At 27.9% G+C, this 23,528-nt stretch overlaps 1 protein-coding gene across 1 annotated transcript; it reads right to left on the bottom strand.

Moving 5' to 3' along the window:
• Window positions 1-165: 165 nt before the first annotated feature.
• Window positions 166-22,922, bottom strand: LOC135927374 (uncharacterized). Its single transcript, XM_065463341.1, has 18 exons — window positions 22,883-22,922; window positions 22,668-22,831; window positions 22,487-22,623; window positions 22,378-22,446; window positions 22,162-22,319; window positions 20,430-20,534; window positions 19,525-19,713; window positions 19,095-19,196; window positions 17,718-17,930; window positions 16,480-16,570; window positions 10,727-10,793; window positions 10,534-10,617; window positions 10,025-10,140; window positions 9,163-9,502; window positions 7,741-7,816; window positions 3,583-3,730; window positions 922-1,007; window positions 166-677 (listed from the first exon to the last, which is right to left on the bottom strand). Exons 3-18 carry the CDS (start codon window positions 22,571-22,573, stop codon window positions 524-526), a joined length of 2,085 nt encoding a protein of 694 aa, XP_065319413.1. The 5' UTR covers window positions 22,574-22,623; window positions 22,668-22,831; window positions 22,883-22,922; the 3' UTR covers window positions 166-523.
• Window positions 22,923-23,528: the final 606 nt, after the last annotated feature.

Below are 23,528 nucleotides of genomic sequence, written 5' to 3'. Positions count from 1 at the left end.
TTATTCAGCAATTCTTATATTTAATAAAAAAAAAATTATGTGATCTAGAATGTAAAGAATTCAAACGCTTTTTTTAAATATTATAATACATTATTTTATATTTCCGTGATTAATAGGATATTGGTATAATAATAAAAAATATATATCCACATTTGATACACTATTAAAAAATAGAAAAATGCACATTTACGAAAAAAAATATTTTTAATATGTATATTATTATTATAAAACTAATGAGGTTTGCGAAGAGGTTTATATAAAAACAAAATAAAAGCGCGAAAATATGTTTAAAAATGAGTATCCAATTTATAATTATTTTAAAAATCCCTTTTTTATAAGAGATAAGCACTGATTCGGTTTGTTTTTAAAATTTTATACGAGGTAACTTAGGGATCGAAGGCTATCATGATATAAATATTTGTTTAACCATTTTCAAAAAAAAAATTGAAATGTCGGTTATTGCAATTACAACAATCTCTCCAATTTTGGCAATAAAAATAGTAACGATTAATAGAATTTGATTTCAAACGGTATCCAATTGCGTTGGCGCGGAAAATTCAATTTTGATAAAGGGTTCTACGTTTATAATGTCTCTTGAAATGCTTATGCCCTTAAAATTCGCTATTGCCTGTCTTTGTTTGATGGCAGAACCAACGCTAAGATACTCCTTTAATAATCTTTTTGGTTGGAGTAAATGATAAAAATTAACGATCATTTAAAATCTCGTTAATTTTAGAAAAGCTATTTTTAAATTTTCATTAAGAAACATACATTATATCTTCGTGTAATAGAAGAATGAAATTAAAATAGTAAATCTCGCGAAAAATACTATTTTTTAAAAATTCTTCACTTAAAAACTATTTTTTAAAAAAATGTCGGACTGGATATAATTTATATTTAAATTTATTTAAAAAATAATACCTTTTGCCAACATTTTTCAAATTATTATCGGGTAAAAGGTTACCGCGAGAATCCAAAAAATATGAGTGTAAATCGGCGCCTAGTACCTAGAAAAAATTGATTAAAAAAATTAAATTTTAGGTCATTCCATGTCAAATCGACCAAAACGAGATTTATAGACGGCATAGTTATGTCTTGTATACTTTAGTAAACTCAAAATTTTAGAGCACTAGCTCAACCAGATCCAAATATATAAGCCTTTAAAGTCGACGCGCAACGCAAGATTTTATTAAATCTTGTTTTTTCAAAAAATACTTAAGATAGAGTAAAAAATTATATATAATTTATAGCCCTTAAAATATTATTTTGGAAGATATCAAAAAAAAATAAAAAATTCCAAGTATTTCCGGTAATAATACAAAATTAACATTGTTGAGAAGGGATTTTTTTTGCCTCTAAAAATGATTATTACCTTTTTAATTTTATTTAAATTTTTATAATGAAAATATATAATATAGATGTGGCGTTATTTTCAAAAATCATTATTATATATTATATTTAATAAAAGTATGAATTGTATTGGTATTAAAATATAAAAAAATCCATTGAGTATAACCAGTATGATGTCCTTGGGCGATATGTAAGCAGACAACCCATACAGAGATAATTATTATTAGGAGGCTATATTGTAAAATAAACATAATTTAAAATTTTATATACAAACTATTATAAAAAAAATACCACTTGTTTTTTATAATATTCCATTTTACGCTTATCAATAGAATTTTACGAGGCGACAATTTGTGAGTATGTATTATCGATGTTATGGGATCTATTTCGTTATTACAGTGTTGTGCAGATTTGATGAAAAACATTTCCATATTTTTTAATTTATTTGCAAATAAAATCATTTAAAGTTCCAAAAAAATTGTTACGATAACATATTTATAAATTCTTATCAATTTTTAACAAATTAAATATTTTTACAAACGAAATAAAAAATATGGAAATGTTTTCCAGAAATCTGCACAACGTTTTTGATTAATGAGCAGCCATCACTTTTCCTCAATAGTGGGGTAAAAGAAGGATGATGAAGGTCCATGGTAATGTAAAAAATGAAATATATATCCCTTAGTAATTACATTCTTTTTTATTACTTTGACTAACCACAAAAAACCTCTTAAATATATATTGTCGGTCTTTTATTTAGGACCAGGGTCCGGACCGCTTTTTTTCTAAACATGTGTCTATGAAATTTTTGGTGGTTAGCCACAGTACTAAAAAGAATGAAATTACTGAGGAAATATATATTTCTTTTTTACATCCCAATGGACCATCACATCCTTCTTTTACTCCATAAGAAATATCAAATAATAGGATAGTATAAAGACAGGATATATCTACAAATGGCCTCAGGAAATTCTATAAATTAGCGCAAAATAGAATACCATAAAGATAAGAGATATATTTTTGTAATAGTTTGTATATAAAATTTTAAAATGTTTATTTTACAATATAACGTCCTAATAAAAATAATAATTATATCTGCATGAGCTGCTTGCTTATATATCGCCCCAGGACATCATATTGGTTATACTCAATAGATTTTTTTTAATACCAATATAATATATATTTATATTACATATATTATATTATAATGATTTTTAAATATAACGTCATCTATGACATATTTTTTATTTATAAAAATAATAAAAAAACAAAAATGGCTATCGAGATTTTTTATTAAATAGTTTAATATAAAGATATTGAACATTTTTAGAAAATATCAATATTCCCAAAAAATCCTTTCTTAATAATGATAATTTTTAATTCTTACCGGAAATAAGAAAACACTTAGAAATATTTATTTTTTTTCTCGATATTTTTCAATGTAAAATTTAGGGGTTATTAAATGATATATATTTGTAACTCTATCTTAAGTATTTTAAAAAAAAGTTTAATGAAATCACGCGTTGCGCGATATTCGACTTTGAAGGAGTAAATCTTTAAAACTGGTTTAGCTAGCTCTCTCTCTAAAATTTTGATTTTATTAACATTTACATCATAAATAACTAGTATGCCAAGTTTCATCCATTTTTGAGATGGTCGTCCGAATCACTGGTCGATTTGTCATGGAATTACCTTTTATGATTCATTTTTGAGAATTAAATGAAGTATAATATTATAAATTCCATTTGCTTACAAGGACTATATTTTTTTTACGGAAAATTTAAATCTACCAATGCTTTACTGCAATTTTTTTTTCTTATTACCACCACAATCATTATTTCAAATAAAATTACCAATATTTTTTGCAAATTTTTTATTATCAAAATTATTTTATAATAACTGGCCTCATTTTGTAAAATATTTTTACAAATCCAATTCTTGAGTTGTTTAAAAATTTCGTTAAAATGATGTTCAAGCCTCGTTTTTACGTTTGAGAAAAATAATTTACCTTTTTACGTTTAGGATATTTAAAATTAAATTGAATCCAAAAAATGAGTGTATATTTTTATCATTTATTTTTTTTACCACCTAACTTCGAGAGACTAACTTGCGCCTTATTTCTCTGACATTTCTTATATTTAAAAAAAAATATTTGCATTGCACCCAACTAGATGAACCGAATCAACTAATTAAAAATTAACACTGAGTATAAAACAAAATGATATATTTTACCATCGACCATATCTTAGAATAATAACAAGCTGCCCATTCGTCGACAAAGATGGGGTTAAAAGATGTCAATGGATTTATGTTGGGAGTTAATTTGAAAGGATTGTATTTAGGCCACAATTTTCTGAAGGCGTCGAGATGATAAGCTTTGCTAAACATTTTTATTCCCGCAAAAATGAAGAGATTAAATTATGATTAATTTAGGTAACGTAAAATGAAGAATACAATACAAATTTAAAAAATAATATATAAATATAAAACAACGAAAAAATAAGATTTAAAATGTAAATCTAACAAAATAAGAGGGAAATGAGTTAACAAGGCAATGGAAATTCGATTTAATGACTAGTACTAGACGATGATAAAATCCTTCTCTTGGGTCCTCTGTTTTTACCGAAATTCGCCTGCCCATTTTTCCATTAGGTCTTTGGCAGAGGACCAAAAGAAGAGAAAGAAATAATATTGATCAGATAAGTCTTTGTATTTAGCAATCCATTTTGTAATTTAGTTTTTGCTCGGCTATTCCTTTAAATATCAACTGATCATGTCACATAAATGTGCTAGATATTATAAATAGGCTGGCTAGGGCAGACATTACCTTCAATGCATCAGAAGTAGCGGGCAAGCTCCCTGGCACACTATGCAACTCGCTAATTAAGCGTGTTTATATTTCCAGCTGGGATTTCTTCCATGATAGAACCCACCAGTTTGTTTCCTGGCATAGAAGACAGTATGACGTCACTAAGTTACCTTGGGAGGACGACAAGTTCTTAGCATGTGATTTTTCAATCACCCTTTTGGATCCATCAAACTTAAACAAAGATTTAGCACCTGCAGAAAAATTGATATTTTATAAATACGTGGCAATATTATTTCGTTCCAGTCATCATATCTACTCTTATAATTTGGTCCTCAAGCACAAGACCTAATAAATAAAAAAACTAGGCAGACGAATTTCGTTCAAAACAGAAGAAGGATTTTATTTTCGTCAAAGACTTGCAATCCCATTAATTAAAAATTAGTCACAATACCTAAGCCTAGAGATTTAGCATATAGACGGCCGAAATATTTGGCCCTCTTTTGATCAAATCTTAAGGCTCAGGTGATACTTTTCGGGCAAAAACTTGAGTTGGTAATTTTTTGTCAAAAAAAAGCGCCAAAATCGATATTTTCGGCAACACTATATATAACCACTCTATCAGGTTGTTTTGAAAATCATAAATAAAAACTATCGATTTTAATAATTTAAATCTAAATTTTTTTTTATTCCTATATTTTTGATATAAATCTAAAAAAAATAATAATAAAGTAACTTAAACAAAAAGTCGACCTATAAAGTCAAAATAAAGATTAACAAAGCCGAAGTCTAAATGAATAATTTGTGAAAACCATTTATATTCGTTCAATAGAAGATATTGAGCCACAAATAAGATTCAATTTAAAATTTATGCATAACCTACAAGGTCTGATAAAAAAAATTTTTATGTTTAGACCAGGCTTACAAGCCACTGAATTATGATACATTCTAACTCGTCTTAGATATTGAAATATATAAGAGAAAAAAAGAACAATTGATAAAATGGAAAAAAAAATTAAACAAAAATATGTAAGTTAGAGATCTGAAAAAGTAGCCCCGGCCCGAAAGGTTTTGGATCTAGACTAATTTTAAAAGAGAATTCGGTTCGGGCTGGGTCGGGCCTAAAATTTTAAAACAAAATTCTGGCCTGACCGAGACTTAAATGTTTTAAATAAAATTGATATATTTTAAAATTTTTGCAAAAAAACAAGGCGCTAATAATTTTTTTTAATTTGTTTGTTGAAAGATCAAAAACTCGATTATGTTTAGTGTAAAAAATATTCTATATTTTAAATAACTAGAACAAGGCCTGGTGGACAAATAATTTTTTTTTCGAATCAAGTCGTGACTTTTCGGGACAAATAAAAATAAATTCCTTCTCGGGCAGGGCTTGAAAAATTAGGCCCGATACAGATCACCATTAATGTAACTATGGAAATTTTTTTAATATATATTTTTCACGTTATAATTAGTCTCTTGATACGGAACGCAGGTGCCGGTAAATAGTTCCATACTAAAAAATATATTTTAAGCCCCATATATATACATTATTTTATTTTTTGAAGCTAACCCTACCCCATATGTATGTTTTATAGAAATCAAACGGAGGTATATAATATATATCTTCTTTTTTTTTCTCTTTAATTAATGAATATCCATTTATTATTTAATTTATGTGTAAATAGTATTTTTAAAATATTACAAAATGTAAATTGTATATAATTAGTATAATAAATTATATGTTGGGAGGGAGAAGGTCAAAAAAGGGAGCCGTGGATGGCGATACAATTAGATCTGCATATATCAATAGATACACGCTAACGAAGATAGAAACCTTTCTATGGGTCACCAGTGATGGCGCGAATTTTTTTACCAAGGGATTTGAATAAGGTTAGGGCATGATTGCCGAAAAAACCGGTTGTATCGGATACAATTGGTATGAGATTGCAATTGGTAAGGGAAATGTATTTGTTAATTTTAGAGTTTTCCGCTCGCACGAGTAAGTTGTTACTAAACGAGGGAGGGAATCAGTCGATGCAAGTGTAATCCCATGCTAAAGAAGTTCCATTACTCCAAGGTATTAAGGTCAGCCCATCTGGCCGGATACTACTTTCAGTTGAGAGGCCAGAGGGTTCGAGGGTTGCAGGGAATTGAGCTGAGGGTAGAGCGCGGAGAATGGTGCCGTTAACTGCACTGTGCCGAGAGTGTCTACTTTTAGAGAATAGACAATGAAGAGGTAATGTCCGAAACAATCAACGGGGTGGGAACATAAGGTGCATGCAGAGTTGGCCAGTATTTTACAACCGAGATGAAGACCTATTGCATTGCGTAATTCTTCGTTTGTTAGGAGGAGTCCTAAGTTTGAGCTGGGCAAAGCTTCTAACCAGTCGCAACCCGTTAAGGAAGGTAAAAGTTGTGGAACTATGAAATTTAGCATTTTCATTTTAAAGAAAAATCCTAGTCAAAATAAGGCCTTTGCCTATATCTAATATATAACAACCTCCCTAGCCTACATCAGGCATTGGTCTATATGTAGATTCCTATTATTTTACCAATTTTAAATAGCATTTTATCGTGAAACTATACATGGTGTTCAGTAACAATAATCTTATCATTATATTAAACTATTAAAAAATGGTATAAATAGTGATCAAGAGAGAAAATACTTTTTTTTAAAAAAAAATAGCATTTAAATCAAAATTAACGCGGGTCAAAAAATAATAATAGTTCCAGACCTGAAATTTGATTTACATCGCCTTTAACAAGAATTTATATAAAACATGAATTGCAAAGTATCCTTAATTCAAAATGAATATATTCCATTCTAAATAGCCTATTTTGAGCATATGATAACATCAAAATGATATTAGATCCGAAAGAGATACATTATTAGATTTAATACAATAGTCAATTTTTTTTTGCATTGGAATGTATAAATAAATCATTTAGATAACAAATACATTCATACGGAGGATTAACATTAAATTAATTATTTACTTATAAATATATATATATAATTGCCCTTTATAACGCTTTATTTTATATAATCTAACATTGATAACATTACATTTAAAAATATATTATATAAATTAAGATTGTATTATTAATATCATAAATGGGCAAATATTAAATATTAATAACATTATGATACAATACATTTTAGTCAATTCAATATTGATAAATACAACAATAGTTTTTATCATAAATTCCATAGGAAAACAGATGTAATTTAATAAAATGAATGCATGTTATTTTGATAACTTTATTTCAGAATATTTTCCCTCCGAAAATATTTTTTAAATTATTATTAATTCGTTAATTTATTTGATTTTAATCAAATAAATTGGAATTTAATCAAATAAGTCAATTTTTGATTTATATAAAATATTATGATATTTGCCAACCCTACTAATTACGGAAGCCTATTAGACAGCGTTTCTTTAGAAGAAAATTCCATGATTTATTTTTAAATTAAAATAGCAAAAAAAATAAAGAAATGTTATTGAATAATCCGTTAAAGTTAAAGAAAACGAAATATAATTTCATTCATTTTACTCTAAAGAATTTTTTAAGATATTTTTTACTTGGAATGGATTTCTAAATCGATATGACTGTAAAAGAGTTCGTTGAGTAAGCTAAGGGCAGACATGTACTTTATTTCTATTTTTTATTATTATAAAAATTAAATAATTTTTTATTATATAAATTAAATAAAATTTTGAGTCTTGCTCTTAATATACAATACTAGCTTCTTATTTATTTGCGAGGAAATAAAGTCAGAAAATGAGAGGCGATACCGTTGCAGACATTGGGACATATAATTATTTAAGGCAAAGTTTTTATATTTAATTTATGATATTTAATTAAATTGTCAATATCTGAAAAGAGAAAATAAAGGAGTAGGAGTTCTTATTTAAAAAGAAATCGTTAATTTTACGAATTTAAAAATAAAATTACAAATATTTCCTTGCTCGAGTGATCAATTACAATGTTTCTGGCCGCAATATTTTGATGAGCTATTTTTGTGTTTAATTTTAGAGATCATAGATTAGTAGGAAAAAAAAATTTGGGCCATCATAAGCGGCAATTAAAATTTTCAAACTCATTTTATAATTAAATTGATTCTTAATCTACCCTATAAATAAATTTAGCATATTATGGTTTATTATATAAATTTGCTAAGTTTGTTTATAATTCTAAAAATTATTTTAAATAATATTTGTTATTCATATTTTTAAGGGGAAAAAAATGTGCCAAAAATTAAGCCAAAATCATTTGTATATTATAGTTCGCACAAATTGAGCGTTGCAAAAGCAAATAATGCATTTCAAATGGCATCGTGCAAAGATAAAATTATCGTTTGACGTTAGCAACTTTTTAATAAACGCAAACAGGTTTGCTTTTTTCAATACTTCTTTACTCTTCATTTTGTGACATTATAAAAAATCTAAAAATATAACTTATTACTTTATCTTTTAAAATGGAATATTTAGAGAATTAATGAAATAAAAAGGCAGAGATAATATAATTTTCAAAGACAAATTCTTTTTTAGAAACTTGGTTATAATTTTGAATCAGCGATATTAATATCTAAATTTAAACAAGGGATCTTTTATGTTTTTTACGGCAAACACGAATTTTAAAATATTAATACTTATATATATATAGATATATGTTTGCGACATTTTTTAGCGCGTTTATTATAATTTAAAAATCTGTTTTCACTGGAAATAAATTCCTTTATGTTTGAAATACCAAACCTATTAATTTAAGACAATTTTGCTATGCACTTTGCTTAATATAATTTATATTCGTTTTTTCATAGATTATGACTTAAAGGTTAACGTCAAAATTGTCTATTATTCATAGGATAGGTTTTCTAAACATGCTGGAATACATTTCCCGTAAAATCAAATTTTAAAAAAAACGCAAAAAAAAATAATATATTGCAGGAAAAAACATATTGCCGCTAACATATTTGAATTTAAGTAGACTTCAAATCAAACCATCCATCAAATCTTTTAAAATTTTTCGCTTCTCGCATATCCCGCCATTTTCATTTTCTTCAACCTCTGTCGGATACATAGTCACCAATCGCTTTATAAATGGCTCACTATCGGTTCCTTGAAAATCTTTGGCATTTTTATCTCCAGCAGCATTCTCTTCATTAAGGTTATGCATGATAACGGTATCATTATTTTCTTCCTTAGTTTTGGATGTAGAGGAAGAAAGGAAACATTTGAAAAAATGGGCGCTGGCCAATTCGCAATCCTTTTCCGCGTAATTAAGCCCGGCCACTTCGCTGCAAGTAACGGAGGTTAGGAGATGAGGTAAAAGCTTTCCAAACTAAATTCGTATTTTTCAAAATTTTAGCACCGAAAAAAAAAATTGCAATATAAATGAAAATTTATAATTTTGATTGGCAACCCTAAATATTCGTGTTGTTATAAAAACCTCCAAAGTTTTGGCCAAAATATATATTTTCTTAAAGCTTTGAGATTTTGTCAAAATATAGCCGAACCTTTCTGCCATCTTTTGACAAAATCTTGGAGCTTATTTTTTTTGGTTAAAAATTGAATGGGCTAAATCGAGGTTTTGTAACAATACCATACTACCTTATTAGTAAGGTTATTTTTTCACAACATCTTACTAGTGTTGTTAAATGGCTGGATTTGAGCCCATTTTTAAAAACGTCTAACTCTCAGAAAAATATTGCATAAGCTTTATGATTTCGGTAATATATGTTCAAATCTTGGGCAATATTATCAAAATCTTCAAGTTTAGTAATAATTTTTTGGATAAAATATTTATTTAACAATTTTTTTTTAAATCGGCTAAAATCGAGTCGTTTAACAAAAGCTACATTACCTGATAAAATAAATCGCGTAATTGTTGGAAATTCATTAAAAGAGCGCCATTCGCGTTGTAGAGGATATCGAGAGATAATAAGGCATACGGCAAATCTCCTCTGATGACACTTTTATCTTGAAGTCATAATATTTGGGTTTGAAAATTTTTTATTTAATGAGACGGTTTGAAGGTTTATAGGTTTTTTTTGTCTAACACAAAAACAAATATCCATTTTTTTTTAATGTAACATTTATTAAAATCCATTAATAAAACAGTTTAACTCTTCTCAGTCGATCTTAGTGGATCATCTTAAATTCCGTTATATATAAAAACGTTATTGTTAACGTAAAGTTTTATAAAGATACTTAAATAATACTGTATATTTATTTAGATAACTTTGCGTTTCCGAAACCAAATTTATGCCAATTTTCATTTAATTAAGTAAGAAGAATACATTTTGAATTAAAACTTGTTTTTTAATAAAAACTTTTTTATAGTAAAATAAATATTTATCAAAAATTTTTAACTTTGTCCCATATCTCCCCAAACTCCGGGATACTTTTCGTTTGCATGGTTGATAGGATTTATGTACAAATGAGATATCAACTTGTCTAAAATTAAATGTATATTGTTAAAAAAAATCAGACGAATGAGAAATAATATATAGGTATAATCGAATTAGAATACAATAAATTTAAAAACATATTATAATGTACATACCATTTTCATCGAATATTTCATAGCATTCGTAGTCATGATTTAACTCCACCGGATTGGGCTCGATTGCCTAAAATTATTTATATCCGTATTAAAATTTAGCAGACTGTACTCATTTTTAGAAGTAATTTTCACCCAATTATCATGGTCCGTATAATTCAAAAATAATTAATATTATAATTTACATTTATCATTAATCAATACATAAAAATCATATATCGTCAAAGTTAAATAAACATCATATTTAACTTCTATAAAATAAAAACGTCCCTTTTACGACACGCCCTCACTTTATAATTCAAGAGCGGTCATAAGGCTTACAATATTATTCTAAATCAAATAATTATTACAAAAAAAATTTAAATACTAGTTACCAATTGATTTTTATACATATTATTTTTTAAAAGAACATGTCAAGCATTAATCATGCGTCAACGTTTATCGACTCCACACTCCTTTACATAAATCCGTTTCCATTGTTCATCTTGATTCAGAGTGGATCTTACCATAATTCATATGTATCGCATAAGAATGGAAACCGGAATGGAAGTGGTGCGTCATAATGACCCACACAAGGGTAGAGAACAATAAGTAAAATTATGAGTAATTTTATGGTAATAAAAATAAAAACAGTTGTAAAATTTATTACTGGTATGCGTAAATATAAAGATTCTTATTTATCATGCATATGGTACCACAGTCGTGGAGTTTGTTTTAAAAAGTTTCTTCCATCTTGATCGAGTAAGAACCATGTCCGGATTTATCTTCTTAGTCATCATAACTTTGTCTACTTGACCTTTCCACGTAACATGAGGTCGTCCTCTTCCTCTCTTCTCCGGCACCTCCATGTCCAATACTTTTCGATTTACATCATTCGTCTTCCTTCTTAGTATATGACCATACCACCTTAACCGATTTTCGTTTATCAAGTCCGCCATAGGTTGAATACACATTTTTGCTCTGAGACAGTCATTCGTCATATGGTCGAGTTTAGTATACCCCAAGCTCCACCGTATCATTCTCATCTCCGTGGCTTGTAATTCTTCCGTAGCGTTTAATGCCCATGTTTCACTTCCATAGAGTAACACCGGTCTTACGATGGATTTGTAAGCTTTGCTTTTCAACCATATTGGCATCTTCTTGTCGCACATTACACCGGATATACTTCGCCATTTAAGCCATCCTTTTTGGATCCGTGCATTGACTTCTTTTGCGCAACCTCTCTCTTGATGTAGCATCGAGCCTAGGTATGAAACCTGTCTACTTTTGGGTACTTTAATTGGTCATCCAGCTATGGGGTGCCTGTAACGTTCATCTCCATGTATACCCTTTTTCGATTGTTGACCTTTAAACCATATCCATCTAAGCGTTTTGACCACTTTTCGGCTTCTTCGAATACTTTCTCCTTTGTCTCTTCGCATAGTACTATATCATGGGCATATAGCATACACCAAGGAGATGGCTTTTGGATGTCTCTCGTTATCGTATCCATAATTATATTGAATAAAAAAGGACTTAGAGCAGATCCTTGATGTAATTCAATTTCAACCCGAAAAGGTTTAGAGTCTCCAACTGTCGTTCTAACGCAAGAAGTTGAGGCTTCATAGATATTTTTCATAAGCCGTACATATGCGTCAGGGATATTTTGTTTTCTCAAGCACCACCAAATTAAATCACGAGGGACCGTGTCATAAGCTTTCTCCAAGTCAATAAAGACCATATGTAGGGTTCTTTTCTTTTCTCCATATTTATCCTTCATTTGTCTTAGTGCGAAGATCGGATCGATTGTGGATTTGCCGGCCACAAATCCGAATTGGTTAACCGATATTTCCACCTCGTTCTTCAGCCTTGTTGCTAAGATCCTTTCCATAAGTTTCAAGGAGTGGCAAGTTAGCTTGATACCTCTGTAATTACCACACTCCTGAGGGTCTCCTTTGCCTTTGAATAAGGGTATAATCGTGCTTGCTCTCCATTGATTAGGAATTCGTTCTTCTCCCAATATCTTGTTAAAAAGGTTCGTCATGGTCGTGACTCCTTCTTCTCGGCATCCGACCCATGCTTCCATAGGAATTCCATCTGGGCCATTAGCTTCTTTTTGCATCTTGTTCATTTGCGTCCTAACTTCATCAAGAGTTCGACCATACTTATGTTTGGCTCAATATCGAGAAGGAAATCTTTGTCATCAGCAATATTCATAAGTTCCTTGAAATATCCTTTCCACCTTTACATCACCTCCTTCGGCTTGAATAAGGTTTGACCCTCCTCGTTTTTGACTATTTTAAGGACTCCAACATCGCGACTTTTCTTAGAAAAGAAACCTACATATGGTCTTTATTGACTTGGAGAAAGCTTATGACACGGTCTCTCGCGATTTAATATGGTGGTGCTTCCAAAATATCCCTGATGCATATGTACGGCTTATGAAAAATATCTATGAAGCCTCAACTTCTTGCGTTAGAACGACAGTTGGAGACTACTCTAAACCTTTTCGGGTTGAAATTGGATTACATCAAGGATCTGCTCTAAGTCCTTTTTTATTCAATATAATTATGGACATGATAACGAGAGACATCCAAAAGCCATCTCCTTGGTGTATGCTATATGCCGATGATATAGTACTATGCGAAGAGACAAAGGAGAAAGTATTCGAAGAAGCCGAAAAATGGTCAAAACGCTTAGATGGATATGGTTTAAAGGTCAACAATCGAAAAACGGTATACATAGAGATGAACGTTACAGGCACCCCATCGCTAAATGACCAATTAAAGTACCCAAAAGTAGACAGGTTTACATACCTAGGCTCGATGCTACATCAAGAGGGAGGTTGCGCAAAAGAAGTCAATGCACGGATCCAAAAAGGACGGCTTAAATGGAGAAGTATATCCGGTGTAATGTGCGACAAGAAGATGCCAATATGATTAAAAAACAAAGCTTACATATCCATCGTAAGACCGGTGTTACTCTATGGAAGTGAAAAATGGGCATTAAACGCTACGGAAGAATTACAAGCCACGGAGATGAGAATGATACGGTGAAGCTTGGTTATACTAAACTCGACCATATAACGAATGACTGTCTCAGAGCAAAAATGTATATTCAACTTATGTCGGACTTGATAAACTAAAATCGGTTAAGGTGGTATGGTCATATACTAAGAAGGAAGACGAATGATGTAAATCGAAAAGTATTGGAAATGAAGGTGCCGGGGAAGAGAGGAAGAGGACGACCTCGTGTTAGTGGAAAGAAATATAAAGGTTATATTTGTAAATCATTATTATTGTGATTTGTAAGTGTTAGTAAGATAATCGAATGTGCTTACGACATTTAAATCTGATTAGCGGGGAAATAATAAAATGCCAGAAGACGTATGGGACGATGGTAGCGGATGAACTCTAGATCAAAGGAAACCATGGAAAATGATGTAGGTATAAAATTATGGTAACTGATAAAATGAACAATGGAAAGGGATTTATGTAAAGAAGTATGGAGTCAATGAATGTTTCCACATGATAAATGCTTGAACATGTTTTTAAAAAAAATATCTATAATAAAAATTGTTATGGAATTTTTTTTGTAATTAGTGAGTGATATATAGGAATCAATTCTTAGGGTTATAGATCAATATTTATGAAATTTTTGTAATAGTTATTTGATGTAGAATAATATTGCAAGCCTTATAGTCGCTCTTGACTTACAAATGGAGGGCGTGTTGTAAAAGGACATATTTACATTATATGGTAATTAAAATATGATTTGTTGAAAAATATTTCCATATATGTTAAAAATATTACAATATAATTATTTTACTCCCCGTAATTATTGTAAAAACTTGCTGAGAAAAACACATCCTTTTTTAAAAAAAATTTAAAAACTTGAAATAAAATTTTGCGAAAAACATTCTCATTTTTAAAAACTTCCGGTAACTTTTTTACAACTTAAATCAAAATTTCTAATAATTTTTTTTTAAATTAGAGGCAATTTTAATTTTAAACTTCTAATAATTTTTTTTTCGATTAAAAACTACATTTCTATTTATTTTAGGCTAGCATTTTGAATCTATTGCCAGTTTCAGGTTTTAATATAATATTCGATTATTACTAACTTTATATAAATAATTTTAGCTATATCTAATGAAACTTCATATTCCCTAGGGGAGGGGGGGGGGGGGGGTTATCTGAAATAACAAATATATAACAAGGTTATATATCTCAAAAAACTTTTGATTGCGTCATGCTAAAACCTTTACTACTCACTATTAGTAATATAAAACAACGGTATATTATCATACTTTAAAATAGTATATGGTATCAAATAATACTGCATTTTATCCCCTTCCCATCCCATTTTAAATCTCATTAACAATAAAATTATTAAAACTAGCAACCTTCCCAATGTATAGCTCTGCCATATTGAAGATTTTTTCATCATTACAGATGATTGTTCACTCAAAAATTTACTGACAAAACAAACATTCTTAAACTCAAAAGTGCCTCGCCCAAGCATTTGTGAAATCTCGATCTCGTCGTGAATTCGTGCTAAGTGTGAACGTAGGATAAATCTTTATAGTAGTATTAGGCATGGCTCAAATTAGGCGAATGATATTTCGGGAACAGATATGAATTTAATGTAATTTGTAAGCTTAACGAGTTTCTGATTGACAATCGAAATCAGATGCATTTTGCTTATTCCATGCCTTAGTGTTAATCAAATCTATGTATTCTGCACTGATGCCTTTTAAAATTTCTGCTTAATTTAAAAAATTATAACTGAATTAAAGGCCCTAATTATAAAAATTACATATAAAATTTTTAATTTAATATAAAAAAAAATATGCGAAAACGATAAAAAGCGTAGTGATCGTCAAGAATCCGGTTTATCGGTTTGGATTTTTCCGAGTCAAGTCCTAGGCTATTTCCTAAATATATTTTAAAAAATCTCAAAATTTTCGTTATAAAACATGTCCAAAATCTTCCATTAAAATTTATTAAACTTATGTAAATTTCGAAATTAATAAATTCTACCAAATAATTTTTATACTTCCCATTTAATTTAAATATTTCCCATATGATTAATAAATTGCCCATATCTTTTAATAATTTGAAAAATTCACAACTATAAACTTTAAATTTAATTAATTTCTAGATTTTTAAAAAATTAATAAATTTTGGTAAATTCGAGAAAATGATTTAGAACTCTACTTTATTTTCACATTAAAAATAGCTTATTTAACTTTTTCGTTGAAGTTAATAAATTTGATTAATTATATTTTTGATATTTAGGTCATAGCCTAAAAGAAAAAAAGTAGGTATAATTTCAGATCAAAGTTTTCTCTAGGTTGAAATTCAAACTATTATATATTTTCTTCCCCCCTTTCATTGTTGACGGTAAGAAAAATTTATCTAAAAAATTATTTCATTATTAAATTTTACATTTTATAAGATCTAGATCTAGAGGATATAGATAAAATAATTTTGTTAATAAATTCATGAAAAAAATAAAAGAGAATTTTACCATATCTTATATTCTATTTATCCATTTAAGTATTAAAATATTGTTTATTACATTAAGGGTTAAATTAATTAAACGGTATATCAAGACGATTGATAGGAAAAATAAAACTATAATCTTAGTTTATAAAAAAAAGCCCTGTTAAAGTATGAGCTCCATTCATTATATTAAACAGACCGGACCCTATTTGGGCGAACATTACACTTTATTGCCCCAACTCCTGCCTATAATAAATAATATATTATTACTTTAAAGGTGATGCCGAATAAGCTATAACAAAGATCAAATATGTTTGACATCACGTGATGATACTCGAAACGAATTTTATGGTTGTATGGGCTGCAAATTTTTTTAAAAAATACCGATAAAATTTTTTTTTACCCTCACAAACTGGGCACTCAATGTTTTTTAAACAATTTAGAAAACTGATAAATTAGTCAATGTATAAAACATTTTGAGAGGGCAGTTTTAATAAAGTTAGAATGGAGGGATTGGAAAGTTTTCTTATTTAAAAAAATCTTTCATGCACTAACCAAGAAGTATCATTTCATTAAATTTAGCGATTAGTATTTATATAATTTTCATGTCTTGCGAATTGTTATATAGTGCGTATTAATATTTCTAGACTAAGCGAACTTTATTTAATTACTATAGTTGGATATTTAAAAAAATAAATACAAGTATTAGGTCCACGTTGAGCTGCACGCAATTTAGCATCTAACAGCAAATGTGTTTGGAAAAGTGTGTTCCAGCTCTATATTAAGATTTTATTTAAGTATGAAAATTATTAGGTAATGAAGTAAGTTTTTATAATCAGATACCCTCCCTCTGATATCAACCTCTTTCCATGTTTTTTAAAACCTAACGAAGAAAAGATAATTTTATTCTACATGTAACGGGTATTCTTTTAAACTCCATCAGCCATCTTGAGCTATGACGTTGCCACTCCCCTTGCCACAATGAGGCAGAAGGTTGGATATCAAAATGAATTTAAGTTTTAATAAATAAAAGTCAAGATTAAAAATATAAAGATTAAATGCCAAAAATACAATTGTAACGGAAATCAAGATTAAATAATTTATTATATTGAATAGTAATAAAAGTTAAATTGATGCATTGAAACAAATTATAATTACTAATTGATGGTACAAAATATATTAATAAATTGCGTGGAGCTAGGAATATGGGGGTGGGGCAGTCTCCAAAATAGGGGCCGGTATCCAACATATTGCACTACATAACAATTCACTAGAAATAGGTGTATAATTATTAGCTTCAAAAAAAAACTTATAAAAATTGTTTGTGTGAAACCAACTTCAAATTAATATTTTATATTTGACGACCATTTTAAGTTAGTTGTATATTTGAATCTTTAATCAATAGTGCTCGTGGATCCAAAATAGAAAATATTTATATAGCAAATATTTTAGCTCATTAAAACAAAAAATGAAGATGAATTTATAGATTTTCTTTAAAAAAAACTTACAATATATGCTGTTTAAGTTTCCTGCTCCAATAGGCCACGTCCCAAGTCTGAATCTCGATTTGTTTTTCGTTCTTAGAAAAAATATTTCCCAGAAATTTTTCATTTTTATGTTCGTCGCGATTGTCTCCAATATAGATGCAAGGGTCGGAGTTAGCAAATAGCGATAACTCTTGTATCTCTTTCAAAGCCTTAGGGTAGGCGACTAATCTTATCCTGGAGAAATTAGATAATTCCAAAAAATATATACATACATTTTAAGTGTTTAGCTTTCAATTTTTTTTAAAAAAAAATAACCCATAATTTAATAATGAAATATCTAATTTCCAGTTCGGAATTTTAAACCAATTTCCAGTTTTAAATTTATAGTTGTGGTTTCCGGTGGTTTTTGGTTCCGAATTTTTAAAAGAATCGTTCTGATTTCCGAATCTAAATTTAACAAATAAATGGTTTTGGTTTCCGGTTCCAAATTTATAAAAAAAATGGTTCTAAATTTTAAAGAAAAGATATAGTTCTAGTTTCCGGCTCCAAATTTGGAAGGTTCCTAAGTTCTATTTAAGAACGATGAAGAATATAAAAATACAGAATATTTTGTATATTTCGCCGCGAATTCCCGTTAACTGTGAATGAGGAGTAGTAATAGTGCGCACAAATAGAATGTTTCAACGCAGCGTTTCAAAACGCAAATTTCGTTTAAATAGGACAGCATCTTTTTCTGTTTTAAATTTAGACGTTTCATATTAAAAAAAATAAAATTAACGAATCAATTTACGTTTGTTTTTTTATTTGCGTTTTGAAACGCTGGGTTGAAACGTTCAATTTGTGTACACTATCAGGCTTAACAAAATATTTTACATTCTCCAGGCAACCAAAATCTGTATTCAAAAATCCCGAAAGTTTAAAGACCTTTAATTAAAACTTTATAGAAACCTTACGATAAAATTTTTTTTTTACAAATTTAACAGCGTTTCTTTATTTTTCTATTTAAAAAAAAAGGCATTATTTTTTATTTTTTGAATCAAATTTTTTTGACGCCTTGGACATAGCCTCAAAAATGATAACCACTACCAAAGACAGCATTTTTTACATATTGCAGGGTTATTTTATTGCCATAATAATAAAAATCATTTTTATAAAATTCTAACTTCATAAGCCAAAAAAAAATTTAAAAACAAATGTTACAAAAAAAAAATCAAAAAATATATAATTTAAATATCTTATTATTTTTTCTATGAAAGTTTAATAATTTAAAATTTATTTTAAAATAATTTTTCCACAAAATATGAAGAGAATAAAGAAAGAAAATTTGAAGAAGAATTTATATTAAATCTAATATATTATATAGTTTACAAATAAAAAAAACCAATAAAATATATAAACTTTTCAATCATATCCAAAATTTCGGTAGAATCCAAGGCCATTTTGTTAGATAGTGATAATTCGACATAATTCGTGTAAGATAATAGTTTGGCCACCTCTCTCCTATCACGACAGAATTGATTGTAAAAATAAATAATATATTATTTGATCAGCCATTTAACGAAAATTGAAATTTTAAAAAGAAAAAAAAATAATTTTGAATTTTAAGAATTCCACCAACTAAAAATTTGTAATTTATGCTTCAAATTTAAAACAAGAAAACAGATTCGAAAATCAGCTGTACCAAACCGAACAAAATTTATTGTGATGTTAAATTAAAGGGGAGAGGGAGGGCAATAAAAAAACGAAGGTTGATATCAAAATTTCGTAATTTAAAAGCTTCCCTCATCGTAACTTAAGCTTATTATTTAGAAGGGTTAAGAGATGCAACCTCAAGTCCAATATTTCTTCGATAGTTTTACCATTGTGCAAAAGATTGTGTTTGCGATTCCCCGCCATTTTATAGTGAGTAGTGAATAAGGCTTGTCTTCTCTGAGAATTATTCAAATATTTTATAAAGATTTCGTAATTTTCAGGTTGGTAACTGATAAACCAAGGGCCGGTGAGGTGATTTTTTTCGCTAAAAAATTATTATTTTAAAACAAAAATAAATTATTATTCATGAGAGTAAGGAGATGGAAAGCACTATTATGTCACTGTGTTTCCTCCGGAAATGTGTTATTCATTCAACCTTAAATATAGCTTATTAAATGTATTTAAAATCTGATTTTGCCTGCCGAATGTGCAAAATACAATTGAACAACTCCAACTCAAGGAAATTGCCGTTACAACAGCTGATTTATTTAGATTTCATTTGTCTATTTACAATCACATTGTTATTAATAAAACTCATTAAAATTTTATTAATACCCGTTTTCAATATATCTTAACCCTAACCCAAATCTCGCTAACCTTAAATCCGACTCCTTGCTTCAGATACTTGTTTAATCTTAAATATATTTCATCCAGTTGAAAAAAAATTCCTACAGTTGAAGACTCCTTGAGTTGAGCTATTATCGCAAAATATAATATTCTCATGAATTTACAATTTTGTCACGAACTTTTAGGCCATTTTTAATTTAATTAATTTAAAAAACTATCGAAAAATTAAAAAAATTATTCCAAAATTTATGGTAATTCGTACGAAAGATATTTATTATTCATGCTGGAGTACATCTCAGAAAAGGCCAGACTTTATTTTCGTAAGTGTTATATAGATAATTTTATTAAAAGTAGTAAAAAAATACTATTGCCGAATTAAAACACAAATGACGCTAAATAATATATAACATTTACATATTATGGACATATTTCATGAGATATTCCTCGGGCATTTCCTGTATTTCTTCTCGATTTTGAACTAATTGCATGCTATCTATTCTTTCCGTATTGACGTTTGAACTTTTCGAATAAAACATCATGGTGTAATTATATTTTTTTTAATAAATAATATGGTCATTCTTATTCAATATGAGTGTAATGTATAATAGAGTTAAAAGAAAGAAATATTTAATAATCATAAAAAAGATTATTCAAAATGCCCAATTGATGAATATTATCTCAGAGGGGCTGGTTATTAAACCTTCTAAAAAAACCGGAAAATTCGAATATAAATTTACGTGATATTATTCGATTTTCAAATATCCCCCTGTGTCACTTATCATCAATAAAAATTTTATATATTTATTAAGATAATAGCAGTATATTTATTGATTTTCTTTATATTTTATTTGTATTTCTATTAACCGTCAATTATTTATATTGGATTAAAGTTAAATCGTTTTCTACATCAATTACAAGAAGCCAATTCTATAACTTCCTGATTTAAAATGGATGAAAATTATATATTATATTCTACAGATTCAATAGAGAAAAACTTGATGCCAATATGCATGGTAAAAGTCTATAGAAGTTTTCTTTAATTTTATGACAAAGATTATATTCCCTAATTGAAGAACAAAGTAATGTTTAGGGATAACAAATGAATGACTATATTGATTAAATTCTTAGTTATAACCAATCACTCAATGAAATATTTTCTTAAATGTTAAATTTATAGCCAATAATAATAAAACAAGCTAAATTCTTGATAATTCAAAGTTGGAAGGTTCTATATATCTTCATCAACTTTACTTAATCAATAACGATTGAGCTCTATGAATACTAAGCAAGGCTGAGAACTTGTATTCTTTTTAATTAGAGTTCAGGGTTAAAGAATTGTTTTTTTCATTTTTTGTAAAAATCATTTTTATTATTTATGTAAAAATTTTATATATTATATATTTTAAGAATATCCAATGTTGTTTGTTGGATTTTTTAATATCTTTTTATTTAATAAACAAATATATTTAATCAAACTAAAGCTAATAATCTAAAAAATAAAGAAGAAATATGGTATAAAATGGAGAAGAAAATAAAGAAGGAAGAGTGTTGGAAGTTCTTTAAAAAGAAGACTCCTGTTGAAGCTTATGTAACTAGCTTTAAGAAGCTATGGTCAGACTCTGTCTTATGAAGAAACATTCTAGAGGATCGCCAGAGAGTTTGCAGATACAAGTCCTAAATCCCTAAAAAAGATAAGGCAAGTTAACCAAAGGAAGTTAAGGTAGTGGATATGAAATAAAAAGAACAGAGAAAAGATAAATGCAAATTGCAATGCACTGTCATAGTTTGAAATAAAAAATCTACATCCTAATATCTAGATTTTGGAAGATATCATAATTACAATAAATAAACTTTAAAAAACAGAATATTATTTTCAAAATGGTATTGTATTATTCTAACTATAATTAGATTATTTATTTTGATCAAATATAATTTTAAAAAAATTAAGAAAACTGATGTTTATTATTTTTAATAAATTTTTTAAATATTTATTTTTCTGGACTCTAATTCTGAATCCAAAACTAATTTTGGGATTTTTCACTGAATGATACCTTTTTTAGAACAAGGGTTTACAATTCTGATTAGTCTAGAGTTTTATAACATAGTTTTAAGAATATAAGTATTATAGGATAAATTAATAACTCACGTATATATATCTTTCTGTTTTTCAATATTTATAATACAATGGTTTAAATAATCAGCTGATTTTCCAGTTAATTCCATTCCATTCAATTTACATTGGATAATATATTTGTCAACCACACTTAATTGTTCTTCATTTAAAGTTGAGTTATCTTTAATTTCCTAAGATAGAAAAATAGAAATAATTTTATAATATATGCTTATTAAGAATTGAATATACTTTAAGTGCTGTGTACATAGGATGACTTTTAAATCTTAAAATTGATATGCGATGCATTGAGGGATAAATCTGATAGTTTTATAAACATAGTTGTTTAAATTTAAATTACTTTGCTATATATTTTGCTATATTTTGAATAATTTAATTTGTTCAAAAGTTTTGCTATGAGTAAGGCCTGAGATATGGATGACGACATTTTTTCTAATCTAACTAATATATTTTCATATGTTTTTGTACTGTTTAGGTCTATAAAATCAAATGGTTATTTATTTCTTATTACTAGAAACAACCTTTCAATTCATTTTCAAATGCATTAAATTCAAGATCATATTTAATACATAAATGCCCAATTCCATTATATAATTGTTGAGGTGTTATATTACATAATGGAGGGTATATGTTTTTTTTAAATATGAGATTTGATTCTGAGCCATCGTTTACAATTTCTGGCAAACTAAATAACGTAATAATGTTAATTATAAAAAAAACTTCTATAAATACATACATTACTGCTATTGAATATAATTTCTTATCACAAGCTCTAACTAAATTATTAAATATCTTAAAAATATTCATAGCAAGCATGTTTTTATATTTTTGATGAATGCCTGCATGAACTAATCTAGAAATACTAAACTGTGACGGGTGAAAAATAGTTATTTAATTACTAATCTAATGATGCAAAATAGCTCCATTTGATCCGATTTTAAAAAAGGCTCTCAGTATTTTATCTAAAAAAATATTATGAAAGCCTAAAGATATTGCTCATCTGTGGCACATACATCTGTTAGTGAAATCTCGAGGCTTATACAATATTTTTCTCACTAAAATATTTATTTAGCCGTTTTTGATATCGGATAATAAATTTTGCCTCGATATCAGGAATAGTTATTAATATTATAATCTTAAATCAGATGCAGCTATTCTAAATATAATTAATTTTTTAATAGTTAAATATATTTTTTTAATTTTGCAAACAGAGAATTAATGATTTAACATTAGTTTTTAATCTATTTACAATTAAGAATATTATGTGGAATAAATTTATATAAGCCTATATTTTAAATATTATTACTTAATCATGTTTATCCCAAGTACTTCTATAGAATTACAAAATAAACTTAAAGTTAACCTACCCAAAGCCCTCAATA

This window comes from Gordionus sp. m RMFG-2023, chromosome 3, assembly GCF_954871325.1.
Source record: "Gordionus sp. m RMFG-2023 chromosome 3, tfGorSpeb1-WG-v2, whole genome shotgun sequence".
Classification (NCBI taxonomy): Eukaryota; Metazoa; Nematomorpha; class Gordioida; order Chordodea; family Parachordodidae; genus Gordionus; species Gordionus sp. m RMFG-2023.
The sequence above is the reverse complement of the archived record's forward strand: the minus strand, read 5'-3'. Positions and strand labels throughout refer to the sequence as shown.

Excerpts from the sequence above, each read along its gene's own strand:
- LOC135927374 (XM_065463341.1), bottom strand. The coding sequence starts at position 22,573 with ATGTCGTCATCCATATCTCAGGCCTTACTCATAGCAAAACTTTTGAAC. Across the intron at positions 16,571-17,717 it reads AAACTTAAACAGCATATATT|CCCATACAACCATAAAATTC; the intron begins GTAAGTTTTTTT and ends AAAAATTTGCAG. Across the intron at positions 1,008-3,582 it reads ATTCTAAGATATGGTCGATG|GTACTAGGCGCCGATTTACA; the intron begins GTAAAATATATC and ends AATTTTTTCTAG.